The sequence below is a fragment of the Pleuronectes platessa genome, chromosome 11, assembly GCF_947347685.1.
Source record: "Pleuronectes platessa chromosome 11, fPlePla1.1, whole genome shotgun sequence".
Taxonomy (NCBI): domain Eukaryota; kingdom Metazoa; phylum Chordata; class Actinopteri; order Pleuronectiformes; family Pleuronectidae; genus Pleuronectes; species Pleuronectes platessa.
Window position 1 is genome coordinate 10,214,941 of NC_070636.1, and position 24,335 is coordinate 10,239,275.

At 42.7% G+C, this 24,335-nt stretch overlaps 1 protein-coding gene across 2 annotated transcripts in view; it reads right to left on the reverse strand.

Moving 5' to 3' along the window:
• rps6ka1 (ribosomal protein S6 kinase a, polypeptide 1) overlaps window positions 1–24,335 on the reverse strand; it is a 48,604-nt gene that overhangs the window by 21,084 nt on the left and 3,185 nt on the right. For both annotated transcript variants that reach the window (XM_053433821.1, XM_053433823.1), the window contains exon 2: window positions 17,920–17,964. In XM_053433821.1, coding sequence (XP_053289796.1) covers window positions 17,920–17,964 — 45 coding nt within the window. The remainder of the gene's footprint in view (window positions 1–17,919; window positions 17,965–24,335) is intronic.

Here is a 24,335-nt window from a genome sequence, read left to right on the forward strand (position 1 = left end):
GCCGTAATGGCGTTGTGTAATATCTACTGTGTCAGCAATCATCAATAAAAACATTTTTTTTAAAAACAGAGGGACGGAGGCGGCAGGGAGGAGTAAGGAAAGATGGATCAAAAGCGAGGGACAGAGAGATAAGTGGGAGAGATGGATGAGACGGAGGGAGAGGAGAACGAGTGGATGCTCGTAATACACAATGAGGTCATCGGAGTTACAGCTAAGCTGGTGGACTGCAGTGGAAATGTGCAGCACAGTCTATAGCACCATGTATGGAGAGCGGAGCAACACACAGACACACACATAGTACAGCCTATAAACACACAAAGAATAACATCGCCTGATCTTTTCATCTCTGATTTCTATGTCAACACAAAACCACTCTGATGGTTCACTCTTCACACCAGCCACGAGCAGTCAGAAATAGCAGCTTCCTATCTCAGTGAACACTTCCTCCTTCCTCCCGATCGTGGTTCTCTCCAGTCTCCAAAAATATCAACACTCCCACTTGCCAAAAACAACCCCCCCGAAACACACACACGGACATTAATCACAACACTGTTTGTGTATCCTCAACTTTAACACTATGATCTGGTGTGCTGCTCCACAACATGTCGGACTATCTGTCTAGTTCTCATCTTAAATCTTTTCACAGCTACTTAATCACAAGAAAATAAATCAAAACTGGAATGAAAAAGCAGATGATGGTAAGAAAGTAAGGATCAGATTTATTTTTCTTATTTCGAGGCTACAATCCACATTTAACGTCTGAGCAGGAATAGATATGAAATTTTGTTTGCACATTTCCCACTCAAAATGAGACTCCTTCGGTCACTGAAATCACATGGGATTTATTCATTTGTATTTCATTACGCCCACTGAGGAGGTTATGTTTTCACCTCTGTCAGTTTGTCAGCGGAATTACATTTAAAAAGTACTGAACTGAACATAAGTGGAAGGATGAGAACTGGACTACTGTGGAGCAGTTCTGGACAAAGAGGTGGATTTGTTGCTATTTTTCGTTTTTCATCAATTTCCCAGAGAAGAATGAATGGATCTTCATGAAAGTCAGACATATTGAAGAGAGGGGACTCGTGTCTACGATTGTCTGCAATTGTAGTCAGCTTGAATTTAAGGGGACTGTTTACAGAGGGATTGGGGCCTTATGAGTGCCAGAGGTGACGCTGCAGTTGTAAATACAAAGCAACTTTGACATATTTTGATAAGGTGAACATTCACACATCCAGAAAGATGACGATTAATTTGAAATTTATTCGACAATCCAACATTTACAGGAAGCAAACAGTAGGTTGATCCAAGCTTGTTAGCCACAGTGAACCGGAACTATAAAATGTCCGCAAAGCTGAAAGTGCCACTATACATGGTAAATATCATCCTATGTATATCCTACAGCTGATATAAAAATATGGATTTGTATAACTTTAAATTGCAAGAAAAATGGGGCAAAGAGATGGTGGAAAAAAAAGAATTGAATGTTGACAACTTGTCTTTTTGCAAAAAGCAGCAGGATATATGACAGATGGAACAGGCACAGCCAAAAATTGACCAGCATTTGGTTGGAGGCTGGTGGGAATTTGGAGCCCTGCCTCTTGTCTTTGTCAGACTGGCTTCAATCAGGACGAGTGAAATGCATCCTGAAGCCGATTCTTCTATTACAATGCAGTGATGTTCAGTCGAAGTGACTAAGTGCACTGGTACTGACACAAAGAGAGATTTCACTGTTGGAGGTTAAAAAGGAGTCAGTTGAATATGTGGAGTAACTGCTGTGAGGCTGCATCCACTGGCGTTTGAACTCATTTGGGAACAGATGGACGGTGTATTTTTGTTAATGCATGCGTTTTCTGTACAGCATGCTCAATGCTGCTATGGCAACCAAGGTCAAAGGTTACATGAACCCGGGAGCGCAATACATAAAAACTGCTGAGAAAGAGAAACAGATGAGAGAGAGAGAGAGAGAGACGGAAGAACGAAATACCAAAAAGGAACCAAACAACACACATTTAACACATTAACTTGATAAATAATTAAATGGAAATACAAAGAAGGATGCAGCAGAGTTACTTGTATAAATCAAGGGAGAGAAATAAACGGTAGAGCGGAGCGAATAAACATAATCCACATCCATATTAATGAGAACCATAAAGGACGAGGGGAACTGGTCGGAACATTTTCCTTAATCAACCCCGAGAGGGAGACGCGTGAAACTATGGCAACACTTCTTTTTCTCCTCTCTGTCTCCATCTTCAAGCATTCTCTTTGTACAACAAGAGGCGCTACGAGAGGCAAGGCCACACACATACACACACTCACACACACTCAAACGCACACAGAACACTTTTTAGGCGATGCTTCTAGGTAACATTTGCCGGCCTCCATCTCTACAAACAAGAGCGGTTTTGTGCCTTCACACTCCACTTCAATATGCAATTTGATGCCAGAATCCTCCCTTTCATTCCATCCATGCTACATGAGCAGGAGATGTATCCTTATTTATTCTGTAAGTTAATATATTATGATGGCCTTTAAAAAAAGGTTGGCAGTGTCACTTGTGACTCTAATACCAGAGACCTTTCAGAAAACACAGACTTATCTATAGGATAATTCACAGACACACTGGATGAGTAATGGTGCTGAGTCCCTGTCTGAGTAGTCCTGCGTAATCACTGCTGGTATTACTGCATGGGAGTGTATGTGTGTGTGTGTGTGTGAGTGTGAGAGAGTGTGTGTTCTTTTTAATTCAAACATGAATGAATATCCCTGTGAGTAGAGAACAGAGGATTTATGAGAGGTGTGAATTTGTGTGCATCCGCGTTGTTATAAACCTTTTACCTCGTGGTGGCACAAGTCACAATCAGAGCCTACTGACGCCAAGGACACAGTTACCATGACAACTAGGCCCGCAGCAATCATAAATGGATGGAGGAGGAGGGGGGTGCGGTGGGATAATGGATGGATCATGAGTTGCATGCTGTTTAAGTCTAGCTTGGTATTTTTTTGTTTTGATCTGTTCTGGGATGACAGAAGCCACAAATATTTCGACTTGAAAAGCTGCACACACACGTCCCTGCTGCATCAAGCCACAGAGCCAAATAATCGAAGGAGGTCTCCACCTCTAAAACAAAAACACAGCTCAGTGGACACAAACATGTTGGAGGGGCTGTGAGCTGAACTGCCACTAATGTTTACTCAGCTTGTTTCTCGGATAAAACAAAAATCCTTCATTTGGCTAAATTCTAAAGACAAAAAAACCCAGAATGATTAAAAAAGAATATCATGTAAATGTGGCTTAAACTGGATACAAAGGCAATGTAACCCCTTCTAGCAGACTGGTGGCACAGCAGGCACAGAGGGGAAATGATACCAGCAGGAGACCAAATGATACAGACTTGATCTTAATAAAAACAATAGTAGATTATGGTCAAAATTAAAAGTGGGTACACAACTCAACCATTTAAATTCAGACGTAACATCTCCTGAGGATTATTCAGAAAACGGGCACCACTCGCTTTAAATTTGATTCTGGTTTCATACAACCTGGATCTCAGTTTTCATTAGTTGGCCATGTTTTTAAGTAATAATTAATTTAACAGCTACACACTATCTGTCCATGCTGCATCTATTCTCATCACTTCTCAATCATCAGTATGCTGCTTTTTAACTCAAACAGGTCATCAGCACGCAAAGTCATCAGTCTTTCATCCTCTGATTATCTACTCCGTCTGGATTTGCTATTAATGTTTCAACAAGCCGAGTATAACGCGAATAAAAAAAATAATTTAAGAATGTAAGTGAAGGCTTTGGATGTTTGCCAGAGGGGCTATAGAAAATTGTAATCATAGCATCATACAGCCATGCCATGGGAAGAGTGCTGACATGAAGACAGTCTTTGACAGCAAGTTTGAAGACTCACGGTTCAGATAATTAAAATCCATATATTGTAAAAAAAATTTACTGCCGTTCATGACCTTGTCTGATTTAATGCTGATGTTTTAGCAATGGCACCATAATATATATCAAAATCATGATAGTGAACGCTTTCTTAACCGATTGAAATTACAAAAGCAGTAAAAAATAAGACCTTGATGAACTTCAATAAACTGGACTCTTCCTTAAATAATCCCCTGTAGCAAAAACAGATAAAAAAAAACTGTTGATGGAGAGATAAAGATTGGTTTAACAGTGTCGCTGGAAAACAGAGCAGCGAGAGCAACGATACGGCCGAGAGGCAAGAACAGAGACAGAGAGCAGGAGCAACAGAGGTTATATTGAGTACAACAGAATCCAGAGATTTAGAGCTCCCATCTAGCGCAGCAGCAGGCTGGGTAATTGGACTGTAAACCATCTGTGTGTAAGTGAGTGTATGTGTGTTTTGGAGAGTGAGTGTGGGTGTGGGTCTGTGTGTCTGTGTGCCCACCAGCCATCCGGGTGACCTAAACTGCTGCTGCCATTAACAACGTTCCTGCTGATGATAAACTCAGATAAGTGGACGCTCACTTGACAGACACCACAATCGATGCCACCAGCCCCTGTCACACTCACTCACAACCCTCCCCCCCCTCCCCCCCACACACACACATTTGAACTTCTATTTTAGTGAAGACACTTATTTCCATAATACATTCACTAGCCCCTTAATCATCCCATCGAAATGCCTAACCCTTACCTAACCCTAACCCCAAGTCTTTATCCTTAAACAGCCCACTCAAAAAGTGAGGACCGGTCAAGTGTCCTCACTCTAGGGTGAATGCTTAAAATGTACCTCACAAAGAGATAAGTATGGGAACACACAAACACAATTTGGAGTGTATGAACTGCACAGCAACTTCACTAACAATCACTGATTTACTGCCTTGAAGCAATTGCTCATACACACACATTCAAATGCGCACACACACAAACCATGGGCCTGCAAAGGGAATCGTAACAAGGTCTGTCAGCTACAGTCAACAAATAAGGACCATTTTTAATTTGTGGTAAACCCATCTGCAGAGGCTCAACTACCTCGCTGCATAAACACAACACTGCGACTTGCATCGGACGATCTTATATTGTACTCTGGAGTAGCGTGATTGTGCGATTGTGTCGGAGCAAAGTCCGTCCGGCTTGCGTAATGAAGCCGATTTTCCATTCCTCACTCTTGTTCACTGACTAGCTCGCAGTGTAGCAACACAGAGTTGTTCATACATAACAGATGGAATAAACACAGCCTGCGACTATTCACAGACAGCTATTGATTTGCTAAGTGCCTTTCAATCAGAAAGCACAATGTCAAACATCCTTTTTTGAAAGACTTGGTACGACCTTGCTGAAAAGTCGGCATTCAGCACTCGATGAAACCTCACAGAGAGGAAAAGAAGAAGTTCGGCCGAGAAACTTTTTTAGTGGAAATAAAAGCAAGCTAAATAAACGGAGCGGGATAATCGAGGACGCCTGCTTAACTAATCGTCAAAAAGCCAGGCTTTATCTGAATTAGAAGACCTAGTGATGAATTGGGCTTTAAAGAGGAGCGCTGAGGAGTAGTGGTGGAAGTTAAGAGGGGTGATGAAGAGAAGGAGGCTGTATTGGAATGCTCGGAAGGAGAATGATGAGGGGCAGTGAGAGTATATAGGAGGGCATCTTCAAGCCTCACCGCTTTTTCTCATTTAGGAGGTCTACGAGTGTGTGTGTGTGTTGTCCAGTACGCACGTTGTGGGGACCTAGAACTGTCTAATCAGTCACATTATGGGGACTTGTCGTACTTATGGGGACACAAAGCAAGTCCCTGTGATGTAAATCATTACATTGAAAGGGGAAGACATGTATTCATTTCACGATACCTTTAGATGAGGGTAAGGGGTCAGGGTTTATCCAGTCCAGATTTTGTATTGACGTCCGTCCTGAGGGGTCTAATCACACGTATAAATGTGTGAGTGTGTGTGTGTGTGAGTGTGTGTGCCTCTCCATGTGCGTATGGGTTTGCGTCATCAGGGTTCCCTCCCTGCCGTCATCTGAACTGCTGCAGGAACACTGCGGGCCACTCCGCTCGCTACCTTGACACAGTCAAGAACCCGCTTCCGCTCGCTGTTATCGCAGAGATTTCAATCGTCTGATCAGACAAGAATTAAAAAGAAGCACCTGGCAGGTCTGGCTGCTCCTAGTCAGCCTTTTCACGTAATAATCAAATGAGTCACACCTTGCTGCCTTTGAAACTGACTCATTCAATCCTATCGCCATGTGTGATGTGAGGAGACGGAGAGGCTGAGGGAGAGAAAGTTACACCAGAGCAGATTGAGAGTACGGGAAAGAAAAGAGACATGGCGGACACATTCAGGTCAAGTTTCGATGCCCCACGACGGTAGCCTCGAAATGTCACGTCTTCATGATCAGATCTGTAATATGACAATAGGAAATGACAAGGGCTACCAGTGGCTGATGCATTACTCATCAGCCCTGGCACTTAACATCTAGCATCCTAGTCCCAAAATTTGAGTTGCAAAGCTTTGAGCTTAATTTCCAGAATGTTGCTTACTTGTCCAGTGTAGACTTTTGCAGAGGGTTTGATGACAACACATCAAAAAGAAAACCACAAACATTTTCCTCACAACCTCTCGTCATAGGAGACAATGATGGAGTGACTACTAGCGCTCATGATAACTGATGATGTGCATATCATTAACTTTTCAACAGTTTATTCCCACCTCTCTCAAGCTGAAAGTGAAACACAAGTGTGATTATGAATCCCGTCGCTCTCACACATATTTTCCTTCGTGACAGTGGCTACATCAGTAAGTGAATAAAAATGAAAAAGATGGTACACAATCCATAATATTCACTTACTGTCAGAGCCTGAATATATCATCACTTAGTTTAAAAACTTAGTTTAAATACTGATGTTTGTCAGAACTTTTATACGACAATTTTGGGGAGGGGTGGGGGGTAACCTAAATGTTCCATCACTGCTCACTTGAATTTGGCCACTAATTTTAGACCAAAATATCAATGTTATATTCACAGCTCTAGAGTCTCTGAAGCGGTGTCAGCAGGTTGGTGATAAATGCAGCCATTTGACAATGGCTGCATCCACATATCTGGCTTCCTTGAATAGACACAACAGCACCGTGAATAAATTGTCAATTTATTCAAGTGAAAGCAGAGAGGAATAGATGAGGATTTAGCAACAAGAAGATAAGCTGAAAGAGCAGGTACAGCAGAGTGTGATTAGTACACACACACGCCAATATACAGAGAAACTAGGCAACTGTATTACTACCGTTTAGACAAAGACATGGGATCAGGTCCAAACAAAGCATGTTTAAACCAAGGACAAATAAAGTACTTACAACCCTTAAACTAGATTTAAAGCTTTGCCCCCTGGTGGAAGTATCAAAACCACTGTGGATTTCATTCTACAGACAAAAGCTGTAATCATTACCTGTAAAGGCTCATTTATGCTGAAGTATAAAACGAATGGTGGTTTCTCTTTGTACTTTGCGTTAACTTCATCCGTATTCGTGCACATCTTCTGAAACCGGAACTTTGCGAGTTAGTGACATAGGAGTTATATGATGTTATGTCACCATTTACAACATGGCTGCGGCTGTTTCCTCTTTCTTATGATATACATTATCTAAACCTCCTTCACTGTCGCCAAATTTGTCAGAAACTCTCGACTCTGCGCCGCCCTCTAGTGCATTAATTGCTCAACAACCATGCCAAAGTTAAAGAGCAGTGACAGATACATTGTTTGAAACTAATGAATCTCTTTCCGTAGTCAAAGGCAGCATTAGTGAGTCTTGACTGGTAAATATCTACAGAATAAAAAGCAATAACATGTGTATTTCCTCCTAGATGAACAATCCTCTCTATGCCAGCTGGCCTGAGAGAGTGATAAAGTAAATTGAATGGGGTATTGGGTAATTTTCCCTACTGTGCTGTATGGAAGAGCAGGCTTGGTCTCCACACGCAGACGGTACAAAAACAACAGCTGCAACCTGCCATTAGGCTTTTTAGAAGAACAAGGATCTAGTTTCTGATTTTGCAAAGTGGCTGGACCACTGCATGTTTGAAAAGACGGAGGAACACGGCTGGTTTTCAGAGAGCTACTGATGACTGAAGGAATCCCTCGGCACGGATGATAGACATGTGGCGGAGGGATGAAAAATACACTTCTGTGAGTTCCTTCTTCTCCAACCATCCCGATGATGTTCTCTCTTTTGAACTCCTACTTCTTTAATCCAACCTTACTCGACCCCAGCACTCCTGTGGCTTTGAGTGTCATTAGAGTCGATCAGCCGGCAATCTTTCCAGCAGCTGTTGTGACAACAAAAAGGCGACTTCTCAGGCTCTGGGAAATGACTAACATAAGTGGTTTTCAGTCATGACCTGCGGCTAAAATCGGCTACGGAGTTTACACAGATTTGGCCTTTCACACATGCACAACACAGCGGGAGGTTCTCTGCACAGACGCGTCACAACAATAACAAATCCTCCGCATTACTCAGGCAAGAGGTGGAGCAACCGGGTGCAGCAGACGGAGACAGGAAGTGACGTATTCACTACGCTGCGGGGATGATGAGATTTTCTTGGACAACACACAGACCGCGACGTCAGCTCTTATCACCACAAAGTCTCTTGACATTTTCGTCTGTGTCCTCTACGTGTGTGTTGCCGCTTTTTCACCGGGATTTTTTTTTTTTTTTTAAATCTTTCGCATCTGTCGAGCATTGCATCATCAACCCTAACTCGCTAGGGGCTAATACAGCGGGGGATCCCCTGCTGTGTCCACAACATATCGACTTCTCCTGGGTTTCTAAGGACATTATACTAAGAGGCCAGCTGGATCTTGATACGAGACCCTTTAATGTCCAAAACTAATTTTAAGGAAGCACAATTCTCTTAATTTGAATATATTATTTTGATTATGAAAATGACTGACAACACCATGAAGGATTTGTACAACTGAAAGTATAACTGACAGATTTCGTTCCAGACACAAAGAGAAAATCAATATTTATGAAAAAAAAAAAGAACCCTGCTCTTCAGTCCGATGTTGTTCTGCTACCTGATCGGGTCCTGGCATTCTGCCCATTGGGAGTATCTATAATGACTATAATAACTAGCAGCTAATCACACACCCAGGAGCTGAAAGGAGGTGCTGAGGTATGAAGGCTAGAAATTTACGTTGCCAAGAAATATCGAGGAGGCAGAAAAAGCATGGGGTAAGAGAGGAACTGCAAAGAGCAACAAGCTCCGTCAGCTCATCTGAACATAATCCTGCTGAAGAGTCATTTCAGGGCCTTGTTAAGTGTGTGAGTCATGTACGACAGGGACGATATTAGCTACACTACAACGCATCCAAGAGCGGGAAAAGATGAGTAGACAGAAACAAATAGAATCAAATATTCTAGCTTCAGATGCAGACACAGCAAACTGTCTATGGCTGTGCTATATCTGGACCCAGCACATGTATATGTTTGTGTGTGTGTGCCTCCAAGTTGTCTTGTCACAAAGTGGCATCCAAGACAATACATACTCCTGAATTATATAATAATGACAGAGCTGTCAGCTGAACAATGCTATAAAGGCACACACCCTGCTCCCTGTTCTTACTGGTTGTCATGGTAAGTGTGTTTACGCATGTGTTTTGTCCCGGAGCCAAATATGCGACGGGTGCAGCCAATGTCACAGTGCTGTCGTCAGCAATCATCCATATCGAAAAGTAAAAGCTTACATTCGTTTCTTTCCTTCCTGGTTCCTTTTTTTTTTTTAGGTGGGAAATGTTTGTGTGTGCACAAAATACACACTTGACTTAGTGCACGTCCCCACCTGAAAGTTTGGACCAAGGTCCAAACCAATGTTTGCGTCTTTGTTCCATAGTTCCCAGTTGATCTGGTTAGTTTTGGTTTCACGTTGACATTTAGTGAGCGCGCCACAGACCGGTTGGTTTATTGAATTGTATCCGGGAAGCGTTTCACATTTGATGAGTGTGTTATCAATACGCCTGGCATTAGTCTTTCCCGTTGAATGGAGACAAGGAATTAACCAATTGATCAATCGTTCATTAATCCACTGTAATATCATTATGGTATTACTACCAGCTTGCATGCATCCAAATGAAAGTCCTCATTATTCATATATTATATCACCAGACCTAAAATTAATTAGACAGCTATATGTTAGGGTTTATTTGCAACAGGAGGGAAAAACTGGTTTATATACGTGCTTTTCTTTACAAGTTCAACTGAGTTCAGGACTGAAAACTTCCCAGGGGCACCCAGAGACAAATGGACTCTGCCACAGACAGACACACGGACAAAAAACACCAATAACATGTTGCACTGACTAGACAATAATTCACTGAGTGCATATTGGTCTACATCCTGAGGCCCAACGTGAAATAATCAGTCACAGACAGCTCCATTCACTTCACCCTCTAACCCCAATGCCATGTTAATAACCACTCCCTCTAACCCTGCACTGGAATGTGAAGTGTTTCGCTCTGCGGAGCTCCAAGGCGTGTCCAAACCTTGTTAAAACAGGCCTCTGCTCAGTGGGGATCACAGCCAAGCAGATATGCATTATGCATTACTCCTCTGGCAAGATCTCACCCTCTTTTGCAAGATGATCAGGTTTTTTTCCGCAAAAAAACTATCACCAGTTTTGGTGATACTGTTCAGATCACGAAACACAAAAAGACAAGAGGATTAAGCTGAAAGTAAAGTCCAACAGCTGTCCTCTGTCTATACAGTCATGTTTAATTGTGTTTATTTTTAACCTTTATTAAGCTCAGGAAGTCACACTGAGCATAGATTTCCCTAACCCGCAATATCCTGTTGCACAATCATCGGGATACACAAATCGAATCCAGTGTGCTGGCACTTTACTGGTTTGCACATTCATTTTAAAAGGGTTTGAGCAAGGAGAATGCAAAAACGACATATATTGTAATTCATATATTTAGTAAACGGATTCAGTATCACAGGTTCGGGGATATGATCTTCGTTGTATTTGCAAATAATTCTTGGCCTCCGTTGGAGCTTGGCAGACAGGAGCAGCAGATGGTTGAGGGATAGTACCACATTCACATGGTGTCAGGTTATTTATTAAACACAAGGAAAGTGATGTACGAGTTCCATGCAGCAATTTCCAGTTCACTGGTACTCCACAAAAACACTACGGTTTGCTGCAAGACAACAGCAGTACTTCATCCTGATGGGAACATGAGCTTCAGCAGGCGCTCGGGGGCAAATATCACACACCACTGCTGCACAATCTCCCCCATGCACAAACCCAGTTTCTTCACATAAATCCCAACATTAGTCAGCAAAACCCAAAGGAAAGAAAAGAAGTGGAGCAGTTTACAGAACGTTTTGCATCAAGAGGTAAAATGCAAACAGCCCATGCTGGGGATGTGAGCCAAGAGAAAAGAAGACTGAAGCAGTAGGAAGAGAGAAATTAGAGGAAGACGAGTGGTGATAAACTTTAATAATTACTTAACAACACTAAAGATGCTAAAGCTACATCCATAATAGAATTCTAGGGCCATATCTGAAATCATCTTCATCCACAGTAACACCTGAAAACCCATATCACATGATCATGAAAGTGTAAACAGGAAGCAGTTTGTCAGCTTTGCAGTTGGCTGCCTTTTGCCGAAGGAAGTTGAGTCATGATAAGAACCAATCAGGAAGCAAATGCAGGTGATCGTTTCCAAAGGTCTTCATTTCGGCCCGACCTCACTACATTGCACCGTTTTGGGGAGCCACCGTCACTTTGACCTTTGACCACTCAAATCAGTTAATCCGTGGGTCTAAGTAAATATTTGTGAACGTTTTAAAGGATTCTCTTGAGGCGATAATGAGGCTCCACCATAAAACCTAACCTTAACCCTGAGGTATCATGTTCACAACAACATGATGTCACTATAACCTTGACCTTTGATCACCAAAATCAAACCAGTTCATCCATCAGTCAGAGTGAACCTTTGTACCAATTTGAAGATATTCCGTCAAGGTGTTCTTGAGATATCTTGTTCACAAAAGTGGGACAGATGGAGGGATGACCAGAAAACACAATGCATCCGGCCACTAGCTGTTGCAGGGAGACATACTAACGCCAGGAGTGTTTCTAAACTTCTGTTTTAAGCACTACAAACTCTAGAGTAGAATGGATGCTAGGTGTAAATTTAGCAACAGATATGCGTTTTATAACTACAAATTTGTAGTGTGGATGTATCCTAAGGAGAGTGTTCCCCTTAAAAGACAGGCATGTAAGGGAATGAGAAGTAAGTCAGCCCCCACATGAGAGGACGTCCCTTAGAGACACAGTCAGTCATTCTGGGAAATCTGACCATGAGTTCTCTTGCTGATCAGATGACATAACCCACATTACCCTTTCATATTTCCCAGCAAATATGAATCTACAGCCAGAGGTGCACCGCAAAGCTTTGTCATATTGTTGTAAAAAGAAAAAGACAAATGATGGCTTTGTTTCTCTAATCTCTTCTCTTCTCTTTTTGTCTCCATCTTCCACAACAATATCCTACTGTCTTAATAAGTGTCACTTAGCAACCACAAATATATTCATGAAGAGGCGGGATTATGCATTCTGTTCACTCTCCATGAATCCAACAATAATGCCCAAATGCCATGATAAATGCTTATCAGTGACACGCAGGGTGAATTCCTCACCAGCCTGAGTGTCATCTCCAAGTTCATCTTAGAATAGGTCAGTTAATCCCATGAGCCACAATGAAAAGCAAGAGCTGGATGCACGGCAGCTCACTGCAGGGAACAGATTGTGCACAAGAGCCTTCTGTGTGCAATCTTAACTCCATCCCGGATTTAAGATTACATAGTTGATTCTGCAGGAATCGGAGAGGGCAGCTTTTTGTGTGCAATATGTATTTGTGTGTTTAACAGTGTCAGTGTGTAGGGGGAGGGAGGCGCCACATAAATCAAGTGTGAGGTCAGGTTTGCGGAAGAAAGAGAGGGCAGTTGCCATGCCTACAACATGCATGTGCAGACAGCGAGGCTATACAGAAACACACACACGCCACGAGGCTACGCAGCCTTGACTTTCCCCATTTCCTGACTCGCCAGCCCCGCAGCCATCTACGGTAGCCCAGGGGTCGAAAAGCTCATCATGCAATCCCTACCGAAACACACACAGACACACACACACTCTCTCTCCACTTGTAAATATTTAATCAGTCCTGGAAACACTCAACACCACGGCTGCCCTGAGCCCCACTTCTGATTAATGCACACATGAACAGCAAGGCGACGACGACCTGCTTGTGCAGTTAGCGTTAAGAGGATAAAGACGGACCAGTCAGAGGGACGTCAGATCGGTCCACAGGGAGACGTATGAGTGTGTGTTTGTTTGATTCATAAAAATCCTTCCTCATAGAGTCACAGCATGACAAGTCATTCTGCCACTTCCTTGGCTTCCTGCTTCCCGAGTCTCTCTTCAATCACAAGGCTCCAAACACTATAACTGCGTCTGTGTGCATGACTTGAAGGGAGAACAATGCCGGGGCGGCCGACTGTTTTCTCTCCACTCATCTCCCTGTACTCCAGTCTTCCTCTGTCATTTGCTCCACCCTCCTTTCCCCGCTCCGCTCCTGCTTTTCGACAGTTCCTCCGCTCCCCTGTTCGCTCCGCTGTGCCCTCTCGTCACTCGGGCAGTGAAGCACAAATACCACTCGCTCAGCACATCGCCATAGTAAAAAGCCATTATCTACATTAGAGGGACGACAAAAAAAAATGTCACCCCCACCGATGGAAAAGGCATTAGCTCCTTCTTCTTGCTGCCCTCATGCTTGGTATGTGGGAGTTAATATACTGGAATGGGAATCACACACACACACACACACACAGTCGTGCCTCCAGGAGTTCAGAAGACAGTGGTTTCTACTTGCCTAACTTAAACCCTAACCCCCCCAACGTATGCCAAACTTTCACCTTAACAAAATAAAATTTAAACATTATGCATACATTATAGGGATTTGCAATATCTCCCCCTTCGAAGACAAGAACCCAATTTGTTACTGCAGAGTCCCCACAACACAAGTAATAACTTGACCTTACACACAACCGAGAAGCAAAACTGCATGCTATGCATATCATTGACCACATTCTGTGCGTTTCACAACATGAGTTTGTGAATGTTGCATATAAACTGAGTTTTACCGACAAACCAGCATCTACGTTTTTCAGTTTGTGCAGGAGAGATGAGAATATCCAAAGAAACTCTTTAAGCCATTACATATCTTCCATTTATATGCACAGTTTGATCCAAACAGTCAGATTTGGGTTACAGAATTACATAGTGGTGAAAATACCCATTAAAGTTTCATGGAGTCCAAGGGGACCTCTCTGAATTATTTGTTTTGTCCAACTTCAAACTTTGAAAATTTTTTGCTTGATATAGTCTTTTTAAAAGGCATATTCTGGGACTGGTCCTCAGTTGTTGCTCCAAACTCTGGTGGTGGATAACATCAATAAGACAATTTCATTATTATCTCATCACAAACAAAGAATCATTCACACTAACGTTTATAATCACAATTGTCATCATTGCCAATTAATCTCCTTTCAATCAACTAATACTTTAAGTATGACATCTCTGTGAAGGTGAGATGTGAATTGAAATCAATCAGCAGCAACTAGATCATACAAAATTCTTAGGAGAAGTCCAAACCTGTCTGGCACCTCCATACCTGAGGCTGTCGTTTCCATTGTTTCAGCTTTTTGCACACATCATCCTCAGAGGGAGCGCCAAGGGCAAAGCCAATGATATGATTTGCTGCTAGAAATAGGCCAATTCTCACACTTAGAACATTGTGAGCCTGGTCCTGTGGCAGGGAGGAAATAGTTGAGTGGTATAATTGTTTTGTGACGAGAAGGATCAGTTGAGTGTCCTCTCAGGTGACAGTGAGATCCCGTCAATACAGCTCAACGGACGCCATTTATTGGAACCTTCTTTAAAAGGGCATAGAGTAAAATAAACAAACCTTTGGAGAAATATCAAACAGAAATGGTGAATGGCTGACTTCCAATTGATAGTTTGACTCAGGCTATATTAACTAGAAGAGGTTCTCTTAAGCCTCTTCTAGGTTTAAGAGAACCTAGATTAAAAGGTTTTTAGAAGCAATTTACCAACCCTACATTTAATTGACAGAAATAATTCAACAATCATTATGCTGATCAATCAATAGATTAAGTCATTTATCAAGCAAAATATGTTGGTCGCAGTGTCTCAAACGTGATTTTCTCCAAGCGTTGGACCGACAGCCGACATCTAACGCAATGTCTGATGGAAATCACTGTGTTGAGCCCTGCATTGTCCGCTGGGAACAATGGGACTAAATAATTAATTGATATTTGTAAAGAAAAACTGACTGATCTATGATTAGTTGCAGCGCTCGTGAGCACAGTAAAACTTGATTTATACCTCACTTCATTATATTTTTATGTATCCCCCTTATTCTTGTACAGAGGAGAAAAAAGGCTTTAAAAACCATAAAACCGGGTGTGAAGTGCAACCTGCCAGAGAGCCTCACCTGCTGCCGTCACCTTTACAACCAGGTTAATGGCTCAGAAAAAGCCTGGGACGGACAAAGGCCACAGAAGCAGCACCACAGGTCGAGTGATACGCTGTGGTGGTTTTATTAACTTTTACACCATATGAGGAGTCGGGGAGAGAAATGTCAGGAAACAGTAGACGGCTCATTAGTTTTCTGCAGGGACAGAGGACTGACTTAACCTTAGCCACCCCTCAGACACACACACGCACATTATTACTCAACCATTATAAAACCTTTTTCAGGTTAACATTCACATCAGCCATCCCCTTTGCCTTGGTCTCAGTTGTTACCTTTGTCCCCTCCCCCTCACTCACCTCTCATTCCTCCCATTAGGTCTGCTGGAGCCAGGTAACTCCCATGGCATGAGGAGATAACAGCAGCCATTATCAGATTCCCAGCATTCAAACGGCCGCTCGGCATCGATCATTGCTCTGCCTGCATGGTGCCAGAAGGGTCTGGGGACAAAGTCTACCCACACATGCTCCAACAACCCAGATCTCATGGTGAGATTTATATAGTTTAAGAGGAAAGAGGCAGAGTTATTCTCACCATATACAAGTCAAAATCTATCATGATAATATCCTTCAGTCGTCTTATTCTTAGGGTTCGTTATTATCTCGTGCCATCTTATCTCTTTTGAGAAACACGAACCACCTCTCCTGTAGACTCCCAGACACAGACTCCATTTGAAGGACATCCTGTTTAACTAGATTACACAAATGATCAGATTACAGAAATACTCTACAATCAATTAGCACAATATGCAATGTACGTAATCACAGTGCTGCCCAGGCCTGAGCAGTAATTAAATATTATCGACTTTCAGCAGAGTCCAGTGGTGGTGATATGATTAGTGTAGAAGCGATCCAACGGCGCCGATACTGACCCTTTACGTGGATCCGGTATCTGCCTTGATGCAACGATCCAGTTTACGAAAGGTGGGTAGCTTAGTTTATAGCACCTCAACAATTTCAGACAAAAATGGCAAAATCGGCTGCCTGTAAATTAGGGGGAAAACTGAGTAATGCAAGTCAATTTTAAAGGCTCATTTATGCTAAATGTTAGCTTTACAAAAACGGACGGAGCCTTTTGTTTGTACTAGGCATTGATTTGCACTTCTTCTGAAAGCTTACGGATACGGACAACAAACAAAACGGAGCAGTGCCATAGGAAATCACGGGGGGGCAGAGTGGGCAACAGTTTTTATTAAACTATTGCCTCTTTCTTAAAAAGTGCTTCATCACAACGTCACCATTATTGTTGTTGTCAGACACTGTCCGCTCGGTGCTGCCCTCTAGTGGATGTATTATTTAGCACGTACCTTTTTTTTGTACAAAATTGCAACATAAATTAGCCTTTACTCCGTATGTAATCACTTTCTGGTTCTGATTACTTTATATAGTCTATAATGTGTGCATCAATAATGCAGAGTATGCCCATTCATATTATAGTAATGGCTTGAGCCATTCTGTCAATTATCCTATTATTATTCAAATCAATTAAAAGGCTTGGGTCTTTTTTGCTTGCCTTCAAACACTAATGGCCGGCGTGGCCCTTGTGTGCTCAGTGCTTTGACTGAAACCCGGCGCTCTCCCTCAGTCACTGCACATTGTTCTGAATTGAAAGGAAAGGATACATGCTCTTCAGAGCCTCTCCCCCTTGAGAGTGAGAACAGAAAAAAAGAAAAAGAACGAGAGGCCAAGCGAGAAGGAACATTTCCTTGTCCTCTGCTCCATGGCTGGAGAGTAACAGTCTACAGGAGGAAACAGGATCCCGTTTCAGGGCTGGACAATGAAGCATAGAGGCCGGGAGCCAGGAAAAGGGCTGACTCAATGATTCTCAGGGAGTGCGTGTTTCTGTGTGCGTTTGTCTCCGCACGAGACATCATGCAGCATGTGTAACACCACAGCCTTTTAATATTGACCCAGACACATCACCGTACGCGGCAGCTCGGACTGCTGCTGGAGCTGCCTCACCAGACAGTATTCAACATATTATACTGCAGCCAACTAATGTCCTCTGAGGGCTGTCAATGCAACTGCTGGATGAACAAATCAATGCACAGTCACACATTTGCAAGCACGGACAAAAGAGAGCACGGCGGCTTCCTTGTCCTCTGCTTGCAAAGATGGCAATGGCTTAAAGTGAAAATTGCACAATTTGTCTTTCAATAGAATTCCACATAAGAGCTTTTTCCGAGTCCTGTCTCTGATTCATCCGACGTTGAGCCACATGGCCGAGTGAATCTGATTGAGGAGCATGTGTGTGCAATGGTTTGTGTGTGTGTGTATATGCTTTTGCATTTTGTGAGTCTAAGTTCCAGAGAAGCTGCGACGTACCTTGACAGCAGGTGTGACTCCGTCATCAGTTGTGCTCTGCCCATTCTGTCAAGAAAGCACATGTGAGAACCAGTCAGAGAGGGTAACAGTACATGTATCGCATGTGTCTGTGAGTGTGTGTGTGTGAAGGAGGAAAACACATAATGAGAGATGCAAGGGAACATTTTCAAGACTGCGTGGGTTGCAGCAGTCCATTGTATCCAGCACTTTGCTCCCCTACTGGCAAACCTAATAATCTGAGGCTGCCACACAAATGCACATCCTTCATTCCCCCCCTGTAGGTAAGTAGTGTTGAAAAGGCTAATCATTGTTATTTGTAAAACAATGACTGGCCACGGGCGATTCAGAAAATCAACATGCTATTCTTACGACGTCCAGAAGTGAAGTGGGTGGATAACTTCGAACATTCACTCGGTTAGATTATAGGTTTCCACGTGCTTCTATTGCACAGACAGATGGAGAACAAGGAGAGTGATTAATAGAAGAATGAGGTGATTTTGTGATTATTTAATGTGAAGGGGTCGTAATGATGTCAAGACAGATTAGAGTCACCTCTTATCCCAGATGTTCGGTCTACAGAGGGCAGACACTGGGACACAAATACATCAGTAACAGTTTCACATTTAGAGTCTCACACACACACATGAATCGACAAGCATTTCAGTTTAGTTTATTATTTTGCAAATCATTCTCCACTAAAAAATTTGGCATCGTCACATTTTTTTTAACCTTGATGTTTGACCTCCTGAATGTGCAGAGTTTGATATAAAAAGGCTGTTTTCAAATCTATCGGCTAAAGTTTCTCCGTGCTCATCCGAACTTTGGCTAACAAGTAAAAGATTAAGTTTCTGATATAACATCTAGTCTGCACGACAACAACAAGCTTATTTCAAGGAGACATTCTCAGAGACTTGACTTTTCAGTGATGTAGGAGACATCATGAGTCCAGCAGGTAAAATAGTATTTACAGATTAATCGATTCAGGACTATTTTTTAAATGAGGGATAGAGTAGATGTAATTATTTGAGTTGTATTGAAAATCTATTAAAATGTTGATAGGTCTTAAATAGGTTGATGGGGTATATTTAAATTGGCAAATCTGTATAAAACCAGTTTCTGTATGTAATCAATGAGGCCACTTTCATGGGGCTTGTGGTAATTTCCACAACATGGGGCAACTGGTGGTCATCACTTTTTTCCATCACATAAACTGAACCATTAAGAACATTTGAGGGTTGAGTGTGAAATTAAGTCCTTGATGATAACTGACCCCTTAAACTGATCACAAAAACACTCCTGGGCTCAGAGTCAAAGCCTTCTGGATAAATGTGAGAACCCCCTTTTAAACAATTTCCCCCCTTTTTCCACTTCTTTGTTTGTCTTTCCCTCACAGAAGGGAGACCCTGAGCTTGTCAACTTCCTTCATGTCCTCTTCCTCCTTCCTCTTCATTTGCAGACTACACAAAACAAGGCAGGCGGGCAACACAATGACAAGCATCGGCCTTAACAATCAAACACTAAACCTGAAGGGTTCAGGGCGTAGCGAGGCCCTCCAGGGTGCAGGGGCAGTGGCATCTGTTTTGATTTGATGGGATATTGTACTGACCAGAAAAAAGGATCCGACCATAAAGAAAGCAGAGCGTGGATATAATTTACTGCCACTGAAATACCCCACTGCATCTCACGATTGGATTTATTTGGCAACTGGATGCATTTCCTTATATTTTACTTTCACTAATCATCAGCTATTATTTGGCTGGGTGCTACAACCCTGCAATCTTATACAGTCTGTGCCGGAAATAGTAAAACACAAAGTAAAACCTAGCATCTCCACAACACATGGACCAACACTCTACCAATCTACAGAATATATATAGTTTAAAGAACATATAACAAATGTATTTGAACGTTTCTTGCTCCCTAAAATCGGTAAGGGCCCGAAAAATTCAGTATTGCTTTTCGGCACCAAAGGGTGATTTCAAGAGAGTTGAACTTGGACAAAGTGTGCCCGTCATAAAAGCTGCCAGGGGCCTAACGTGAGGTGGAATGGGAGACGTGGAAGCAATTAAGCAACCGAGTGCAGTTTAAAGTCAGGCTCAGGCCGATGTATTTTAGGAGAGGGTATTTAAAGAAAACCAAGAGGAAGTATACGTGGCTAAAACAAACTCTGCGGAGGAATCTCGATTTGCTTGTTTACTTCACTTTCGCTCCTTTCATTTATCTTCCCTCGGTGAGGTGTATGTGTTGGGGTTTGTTTAAGCCAGTGTGGTGATGACCAGCAACGGGAATTCTAAGTGATTGAGTGCAAATGCCGGAGTTTGTGCGTGTGTGTGGTCACACATGCCTTCCCTTCTTTGCTGCTCAACACATTTCAGGCTCATTAGCGCTGCATGGCTGATCCAAGTGGCCCATTTAATAGTGCTTTCCCTCCCCTGCACTTCCTCAATGAAAGCACAGGCATGCATGTACACACACACGCACACATAAATAAACTCAAAGTCAGATACATGAATACAATGAACAAACGTGACAACCCAAGCATAGCGAGGAGGCAGGGGTGAGGGAGCAGACGAATTCCTACCGTGATCAATCTTGAAGATGTCGACAATCTAGTTTTTTTGCATGGACGATGACATTCTACGACATTTACAATCAGTCTATTGTAACAACATGGATCTACGCTACGTCAACCTGCCAACGTAATAACCGTCCACCCGATGGCTGGGCTGATTTGCCAGTATACACCATGTCTCTATCTAAACCTGCGGTCAGACACGCACTGGACTCCAGATATTCGCCTGAAATTAACAACAATTATTACGTTTCTCCTGTCGGCAGAACACAGCAGGATATTGTCCCGAACACTTTTTGAAGGAACAGGACAAATCTGTTCAACCGCCTTCAAAAGGAAGCATCTGAAGGAACAAGTCAAATGTCAGGACGACCTCACTCATCTGTAACTCACACAGTCCTGAAGCTAAACGATGGAAAGGGGAGATTTTAGCGGTGAACACTTTACGTGTCTACGAAGCCGTTGGTTTTGAGTCTGGATATTCTCGACAAGTTGTGAGGAAATAATTTAGACTTTGAACCGTCACTGAGTTTTAAAAAACAGATCACGATATGATATTCTGGGAAGGGCAATCACCCGCAGGGGGAAGTAGTTGTGTAAACATGTAGAACAAGCGATTAATGATCCACACAACTTCACAAGAGGTAATAAAACTGGCCATAAGCAATCAGGAGAACTTTTTATTTCTCACAGGACTCCTGTATGCTCCTGTATAACATCACAAAGTAAACACTCTCAGGGCGCTGGTGCTCGGAGCATTTAGATAAATCTGTGTGATTAGAACAACGCTGCCCGGTAACTAGACAACAGGCAAACACATTAACCATTCTGTGTTGTCGTCTGTAATTTCGACCTGACTAAACTTGTTGTAATCTAACCTGCCACTGAGTATTGACAACAGGTCACATTACTAATGTACCCTCTTGGTAAAGGCCTGAAATGGAAGCCGCTACCGTCAAGTCAAGTCTGCGATAAAAGGTTTATCTCTGACGTCCGCAGCCATAAAAGTGAAATGAAATTAGGTTTTTCAGACATTAAATCTGCACAACTCCCCACAGGCTGCACTGTGGATGGACACATTAAAGTCAGTTTCACAGGAAGACACACTTTTAACTCTTCAAGTCCAAAGGAATGAGAACGCACTTTCTCTTGGCACCTTTCGACTGAAGGGTTTTGTTATCACATGCCCACCCAGCCCTGCTACACACACTGTTCCACAGGTCACACCCAGATAAACCAAGCCTACGTGCATACACACTTACATAAGTACTTGAGTGCACACCGCTGACCACACCTGGCTGACAAACATGGCACTCATTCTTCTCATTAACTCCACTTTCTCCTCGTCTATACGTCAGATTACGTAATGGAGAAAAAGACTCCACCCTGTAGACAAGTCCATATGTCTGTCTGCCTCAGGCCCTCAGCTCAGACAGTCTGTGCTCTGTATATTCAGGCTTGTGCTGTCCTGTTATGTAAATACATACAGTACACTTTTGCTTTTTACTTTGCCCTTTTTTTCTGAATTATAAAAGGAGTGTATATAAAGTACTTTAAATGAAATGCATAGCATGGAACAATCGATGGATCCAGACCAGCATTTAAATCCAGACTGGGTGCCACATTTTAACATTAAACATCACCCCCCCTCATCATCAACATCGTCTTAGAGAAACTAGAAGAGGGAAAATAATCAGCAAACTACCTAAGAAACACTTCAGTGCTTTTCCGACTGATTGTAACTTGATTACACAACAAAAAGTGACAAATTCATCCTTTAATTCAATGCCTAATATTTTGCATGCGTCTGCGTATCAATTGCAATGATGTTTCATAATTTCTCAATGACCTGATTGATTCAATGAAATGGGCCAAAGTAACAGAGTTGCACTTGAGTTTGGCAGAGGGAGGGATTCTTTTTAAATAGTCCCACTTGGCAGCTCTGCAGTGGGACTCTGATCCGTGAATACTAGCAGAGGCATGATTCAGATGTTTCACAGCAGCGGCCGATGCAGGTGGTGCAGTGACTCAACAGAGCCTTTATCAGAAATGACTCGTTCGGGATTAGTTAATTCACAATAGAAGTGGTTCAGTGACGAATAAATAATTAAATAAATGTGTTTGATTCACATTTATTTCTTGCTTTTTTTGCTTAAAGCTCAATAAGACACTCGCATTATGAATGATGGCGACACAGTATTTCATCAACCAGTGCTTCAGAGCACATCTCCCTGCGGCTACATCCACAACAGTATCTTTTGGGTTTAAAAAAAAAAAAAATCGACCTACATCCAGATGAGCATTTTAGCTAGGCATCAGAAGCAACCTCTGTCCATACCGACACACCGGAAAACACGTTTCACTTGACATACTTCCATTCACGTACATACACGTGATGTGCGTGAATGGAAGTACGTTGTCTATTTGCATGTGGGTGCTTAGTTCCAAACTAACACAACGGGGAAAACGGAATGATGAAAGGCAAGAGCAGAGACAACGATGTGGGGCAAAAGTTACGCAAAGCCCAAATACTAGCATGGCACTAAAGCTTGTAAACAGCTATGGGTGTCCAAAGGATGAAACTGTGATCATTATCATTTTGTGACGGCTGCACCAAGCGTCGGGCAAGCATTAATGACAATTAGCGTCACTAGTAGAAGTCGTGACTGATAAGGAACCAATCAGGGTTGAATGCGTTATTGTTACCAAACGTCTCAGTTTCTGCCCTCCGTACAACAATTTTAACGTAAAACGGGTCCAACTGCGTTTTTTTTAAAGTTCCTAGTTTTAGGGTTTTGAAAACTCCTGGGTAGTGTGGACGCAGACGTTGTTTTGAAACGAAACCATAACAGTTTGGATGTAGCCGGCGCCGCGTGTTTTTACCTCATGTAGATCAGGAGGTTATTTTTTTAGGATACAAGCTAATTTTCCACCTCGAACCACAATGTTCCAAATCGGCCCAAAAAGCTCGTCTCTCGTTCTGTCCCCATCTGTTAATGTGACTGGTTACACTCGCGTTGCTGTGGCCTCCGCTTTGATCCCTCCCACCATGTTCCCTGGCATGGCCTCCAGACTCACTCACTCTCTGTGCGCGATCAATCGGAGCCCCGTGCCGACTCCCGCACGCTGCCATCGGGAAGCAAAGTGTGCAGCTGGCTGGTAGGTTGGTGACAGGGATAAATGGCTCTGATCCCACTCTGACTGGCAGTGACTGGTGCGAGCAAAATTAATTACAGACTCTAGATGACACGGGCGGATACTGAGATGTGAAGAGAATATAAGGAATTTCTCCTTCTGATGTATAGGCTGATATTTACACACACATGACCTGTATACGAGAATCTCACAAATTGATCAGAGAGTTGTGAGCGTCGCACAAGCAAAGGCAGGGTATTTTTACCGTAGTAAACTTAGCACTATTCGCGGCAAACCATCTGCTCGGCTGCGATACGCTCCTCGGCCAACGCAACGCGCTGCAGGATACTGTAAATACTGGAGACTCCTGAATAAATTATGCCAAGATGACGCCATTTCAAAATTACCGAAAGTGATTCTTAATGCATACTGCAATGCATAATGCATAGGTGCATACGTTTCGTCGTGCACCGATACTGATATTTCTCCTTCTCTAAAATGGATCACAACAGCTTTCTCTCCCTCAGGCACTAACTTCTAGCAATATGAGCACTTAATCAGCACTTGCCTGATTAAGATTAAGATTAATATAAATTGTATTTGTCCCAAACACATGCACAGACATGCAAAGGCACACTCATGCAATGGAAGGGAATTTTAACCTCTGCTTTTAACCCATCTGGTGCAGGACACACAGAGCAATGCCATG